Source organism: Dryobates pubescens, chromosome 20 (assembly GCF_014839835.1).
Source record: "Dryobates pubescens isolate bDryPub1 chromosome 20, bDryPub1.pri, whole genome shotgun sequence".
In the NCBI taxonomy this organism is placed as follows: domain Eukaryota; kingdom Metazoa; phylum Chordata; class Aves; order Piciformes; family Picidae; genus Dryobates; species Dryobates pubescens.
Genome location: NC_071631.1, coordinates 18,837,877 through 18,843,876, shown reverse-complemented (window position 1 = coordinate 18,843,876; position 6,000 = coordinate 18,837,877). Strand labels below are relative to the sequence as shown.

The following is a 6,000-nucleotide window of genomic DNA, read 5'->3' as shown; positions in this document are numbered from 1 at the left end:
CTGGCCAAAGCCTCCAAACCTGCAGGCTTCTGCGTAGTGCAGGGGTGGCACAGATGGAGACAAGTGGAGTTCACCCAAGCCACCATGTGCCTCAAAGCTGGATGTGGAAAGGGGTGCTCAGGGGGCAAATCATTCATTCATTCATGGATGGGTCACTGCCTGCCGGCTCTGCCAAGGCCAGCGGCCAGCGAGTGTGCGTGAGACCGGCCAGGGGAAACCTGCCCGGGAGAGCAGGGACCACGGCTCAGGGAGGCTTTGGAAGGTCACCTCGAAGTGGTGTGCTTCTGACACAGGCTAAGTTTAGATCTGTGATGAGTGAGTGAGTGAGTGAGTGAGCCCACCGGTGCTGCAAAGCCCTGGGGTCTCTGTTCCCTTGGAGAAGAAAAGAGAGAGAAGGATCTCACGAAGTGGTCGCTAGGCACAAAGGATTCCTCTGCAGACAGAGCCCCACGGGCTTCCCCTCCTCCGGACTACAATCAGCTACCTGGGGAGCCGGGAGCACAAACAAGCAAGGGACATTTAAGGCAATCTCATTTCCATGGCCCTCCCGTGACCTTCGGCCAGCAGATCCTTGTCCTCCTTCTCCAGGAAGGACTTCTTGCAGGTGAACATGACGAGCAGCAGCAGCGGCAGGTGCCAGAGGCTGCAGAAGAAGAGCTTCCTGGAGCTGCTGCGGTCTGCGTCCCTGTAGAAGCGGAAGCCGAGGTAGGAGATGTAGAGGTTGAGAGGGAGGGAGATGAGTGGGAAAGTCCAGGTGGTGATGTCGAGCAGAGGAGCTGCTGTTGAGAGTCCAATTAAGGCCAGGCAGTGGCGCAGGGCCACCCTCCTGCAGAGGCCTGGGTGGGTGACAGACATCATGCAGTATCCTCCCCGCGAGTAGTCCTCCCGCAGCCCCCAGCTCAGGGCGTTGAAGTGAGGGAACTGCCAGGAGTAGAGGATTCCCCCCAACAGCAGCGCGCCTGCAGCGGGACAGACAAAGGAACAGACAAAGGAACAGGCATTAGAGGGCCACTGGGAGAGGTGCTGCAGAGAGACCTCCGCAGGTCTGGGCTGTGTGTGCAGAGGAGCAGAGCTCTGAGAGGAGCAGAAGACCCCAGGGGGAGGCATACCCTGGCTTTGGTGGCACTTACGCAGGGCTGCACGTGGTGCTGCTCCTGGGTTTGGAGCACTGAATTTGGAAAGGGTTGGAAGGAGTCCCCTCCTCCTAACCACCCATCACGAACTGGTTTCTGCACCTAGGCACAGCCCCACAGGATTGCTTCGGCTGGAAAAGCCATCGAGTGCAACCAGCAACCCGGCACCACCAGGGCCGCTAAACCCTGCCCCCAATGGCCACGCATTTCTGGAGCACCTCCAGGGGTGGTGACTCCACCACTTCCCTGGGCAGCCTCTGCCAATCCCTGACCACTCTTGCAGCAAAGAAATTGTTCCTAATGTCCAACCTGCCCTGGCACGATTTCAGGCCATTTCCTCTCCTCCTATCGCCTGATGCTAGGCAGAGAAGACCAACCCTCACCTCACTGCAACCTCCTTTCAGTCCATTCAGTCTCTACCTGAGGGAAGACTGAGGAAAATGAAGCAAATCTGGGCAAGAGACTGTTTTCCTGGCAGCCTTGAGCTTCCACTCCTGGATTCCTGAGTTGGGGCATCCAGAGAAGAACAAAAGCTGGTGGGCAAAGCAGAGTCTCACATCGACCAGAAACAAGGAGCTCTGCTCAATGACAGCAGGAAAAGAAGATACCCCAGGAAGTTACCAGCACCCTGCTAGCCTGAAGCACAGCTGAACTCTGTTTGGCTACTGTCTGAAGGGCACAGGGGGCACCTGGATCAGCTCTCCAGCAGGCAGCAGAATCAGCAGCAGCTGCTAATGAGGTGGCAGAAGATGGGAGAACTTTTCCCTCCTTTAAATCAACTGTGGGAACTTCTAAGTAGCTTGCTGGAGCGGCTCTATTCACACCAATTAGCTGCTTTCACATGCAAAAAGCAGCTCTGGAAGCACCACACCTCCCACAGCTCTCCTCAGGACAGGGCTTCCCGGGGCAGCAGCAGCTCAGAGGCTGGTTTCAGCGAGCTTCAAGGAGGCCCTCAGACTAAACTCCCTTCACTAATTTCGTCTGAAGACACAAAAACTCGCCCAAGGCTGTTGCACATTATGAGCATTCCTGGATTTTCCTTTTGTTTCCCAGCTCCCCAACGCTCTGCTCTGGCATTAACACTTTCTTTGCATCTCCTGCCTCCCTGAGCTCATTCTCTATGGAGACTACTTCTCAGCTGCAGCCAGGAGTCTGGTGTTCTCTTAATGACTTGAGAGAAAAGAGCCACACTGATCTGCACACACATTAACGTGCTTAAATCACGGGCTGGTCTCCGGAGAGCACGGAGTCCAACCCCCCTGCCAAAGCAGGATCACCCAGGGCAGGTCACACAGGAACACATCCAGAGGGCTCTTCAAAGTCTCCAGAGGAGGAGACTCCACAACCTCTCTGGGCAGCCTGCTCCAGGGCTCTGGCACCTTCACAGTAAGGATGGTTTTTCCTCATGCCAAGGTGGAACCTTCTGTGTTTCAGCTTTTACCCATTGCTCCTTGTCCTGTCATTGGGCACCACCACAAAGAGCCTGGCACCTTCATCCTGACACCCACCCCTCAGATATCGATATCAGATCCCCTCTGAGAGCCTTCTCTTCTCCAGACTAGACAGCCCCAAGTCTTTCTTCACAGTAGAGATGTCCAAGTCCCCCAATCATCCTTGTAGCCTCTGTTGGACTCTCTCCAGTAGATCCTTTCCCCAGATGCTCACTTCTCTCCCAGCAACTGCTTGGGCTCTAACAAAGACCAAGTCACAGTCTCCTTTGAACTGTTTTGTGGTTCCTGTCTTCTCTGCACCTGTTCTGGCTGTTCCTTGGGGCTGTGCATGTCTAGTTCTTGTCCTAAACAACACACCTTACCCCCCTGGTGTTGTGCAAACCTAAGTTTGCAAGGAGACTTTTTGGTTTTGCCCTGTGTTATCAACCAGTGAGGAAGGCACAACCCACTGCACTCCAGGGGGGGGGCTCCAGCTGCTTTTAAGATCCCCCAGGGTGGGCTACCAAAGACCTGCCTCAGTGCTCTCTAGACTGAGGAACAAACACTATCTAACCTCAAAGTTGGTTACATGAAGGTATTACTCTGAAAGCTGATTGTGGCTGAGGGAGCTGGGGATGTTCAGCATGGAGAAGAGGCTGGGAGGAGACCTTCTGACTCTCTACAACTCCCTGAAAGGAGGTTGGAGCCAGGTGGGGGTCAGTTTCTTCTCCCTAGTAACAAGTGACAGGATGAGAGGAAAGAGTGTCAAGTTGCACCAGAAAGACTGGACCAGATGATGCTTGGGGTCCCTTCCAACCTGGCATTCTGTGAAGCTCCTGAATGTGATAACCCTAGGGAACTTGCTTCAAGTTTCCCATCTGAAGTGCTCTGGAGCCATTAGCTCAGCATCTTTCAGAAGTTAGGGGAAGGTAAGCTACAATTCTCTATCACAATCATAGAATGCTCTGGGTTGGAAGGGACCTCCAAAGGTCATCTAGTCCAATGCCCTCTGCACTAAGCAGGGACATCCTCCACTAGATCAGGTTGCCCAGAGCCTCACCTGGGCAGCCTGTTCCAGTGTTCCACTACCTTTGTGGTAACTGAGGAAAGTTCAGCAGATGAGGGCAGATTGAGACTGGAGATCAGGAAGAAATTCTTGACAGTGAGGGTGGGGAGACACTGGCACAGGTTGCCCAGGGAGGCTGTGGATGTCCCCTCCCTGGAGGTGCTCAAGACCAGGCTGGATGAGGCTTTGAGCAAGCTGGGCTGGTGGGAGGTGTCCCTGCCCATGGCAGGGAGGGTTGGAACTGGCTGGTCTTTAAGGTCCCTTCCAAGCCAAAGCATTCCTTGGTTCCATGATTCAGAGCTTGGCCCTGTTCCCACAGCTATGCAGCAGGCAGCCTCTCCTCTGCCATGCGCTGTGTCCCTCTGCCTGGGTGCAGCACAGGCTCTGCTTAATCAGTTGTCCCAAAGCTGTGTGCAGCCAGGCTCAACACCCCCTGAAGCTCAGCCACACCAGCCCTTTAACAGCTCTCTAACACCATTATAGCAACAACAGAAAAGAGTCATCTGGAGGAACCTTCAAACACAAAGAGGCCAAGTAGAAGACTTGAGGCTGGGTTCCCCTTTTCAAAGCTCTGGGTGGGTTTGGGTTTGTTTTTCAGCATGCAAGCCTCTGGAATTTCATTACTTTGATTACATTACAACCATTGAGAGGACTGATACTTCACAGAGAAGCTGCACAGTACAAAAACACTTCATAGCCCACTATGAGGGTTTTAAGTGACCCCAGCTTTGTGTTTGGTTCCCATGAGCCTTGGCCATCCTGCAATTTCCTCTGCCCAGGCACAGGCTGGCAGAGGTTTGGGAGTGTCACACAGGACTGGTGCCTTGCAAAGCACAGCACATGGTGCAAGGCAGTTCAGCAACTACCTTTAGGCTGGAGCAAAGGAGGCTGAGGGGAGACCTCCTTGCTCTCTGTGACTCCCTGAGAGGAGGTGGGGGTTGGTCTCGTCTCCCCAGTGTCAGGTGACAGAACAAGAGGCAATGGCCTGAAATGGTGCCAGGGGAGGATTAGGTTGGAGAGGAGGCAAAATGTCTTTGCTGCAAGAGTGGTCAGGGATTGGCAGAGGCTGCCCAGGGAGGTGGTGGAGTCCCCATCCCTGGAGGTGTTCAAGACATGTGTTCAAGGCACCTCAGAATACAGTGGCCACAGCAGTTGGTTGTGGTTGGACTCAAAGATCTTAAAGGTCTTTTCCAGCCTTAATGATTCCTGACAGGCCCAGAGCAGGCACTGCAATACTCATTAATTACTAGATAAATGTTAACTATGTCACCATTAGGCCAGCAGTGCTTGCAAGGAGTCTCTGGACTACCTCTGGAGACTAACCTGGCTCAGAACCCTGCAGAGGCTGCTCTGCTGCTCCTGTGCAGCTCCCAGCAGTCTGGGAACTCGTCTGAACAGCAGCAAACCTCCTTTTCCTCTGCAGAAAGTTTGTAATTAACTGAAAATCAGATGAGGCTGCTCCCAAGTGCAGCACGTGGAGCTGGCAGAGAGTTTGCCAAGCAGTGCTGCCTGTCAGGGCACAGCCATCCTGCTCACAGGGGACAGCCAGCACTCAGGGCCACCACAGCCCTCGGGGCTCCTCCACAGCACAGGAAAAAGCTGAGCACAGGCAATCAACACCAATGTCATAGAATCACGGAGGGCTTTGTGTTGGATGAGACTTAAAGTCCATCTAGTGCAACCCCCCTGCAGTCTGCAGGGACATCTGCAGCTAGAGCAGGTTGCTCACAGCCCCAACCAACCTGACCTGCAATGGTTCCAGCCATGGGGCAGCTCCCAGCTCTCTGGGCAGCCTGGGACAGGCTCTCACCACCCTCAGGGTCAAACATTTCTCCCTTCTCTCCACTCTGAATCTCCCTCTTTGAGATTCAAGCCATCCTCCTTTGTCCTGTCCCAACAGGCCCTGCTCAAAACTCTGTCCCCAGCTCTCTGATCTGCCCTTGAAGCACTTGAAGGTCTCCCTGGAGCTTTCTTTTCTCCAGGCTGACCAAGCCCAACTCCAGCATTGCTGTGACCTCCTCTGCCCCTGCTCCAACAGGTCCCTGTCTGTGCTAAGGACTCCAGAGCTGGCCCAGCACTGCAAGGGGGTCTGAGCAGAGCACAGCAGAGGGGCAGAATCCCCTCCCTGCCCCTACTGCCCACACTGCTGGGGATCAGCCCAGGCCATGGCTTGCTCTGGACTGTGAGGGAATTTCCTATGAGATCTCTCAGCTTTTCCACAAGTGTTTATGAATTGCAAGACCACAAGTACCTGGCTCATGGATATCCCAAGCTGTCTTGTGGCCAGATTCTCAGTAGCTGCATGTTTAGCCCACTTGTGACCACTTCCAAGCTCTTCACTTCTCCACCTGTGAGAACCTGGGGCAGCTGT

At 54.2% G+C, this 6,000-nt stretch overlaps 1 protein-coding gene across 1 annotated transcript in view; it reads right to left on the bottom strand.

The window, feature by feature from the left end:
- Positions 1-322: 322 nt before the first annotated feature.
- The window catches only part of LOC104302044 (protoheme IX farnesyltransferase, mitochondrial), a 156,448-nt gene continuing 150,770 nt past the window's right edge, over positions 323-6,000 (bottom strand). The window contains exon 7 of the mRNA XM_054170523.1: positions 323-959. Within this exon, the coding sequence (XP_054026498.1) occupies positions 520-959 (440 nt within the window). The 3' untranslated portion in view covers positions 323-519. The remainder of the gene's footprint in view (positions 960-6,000) is intronic.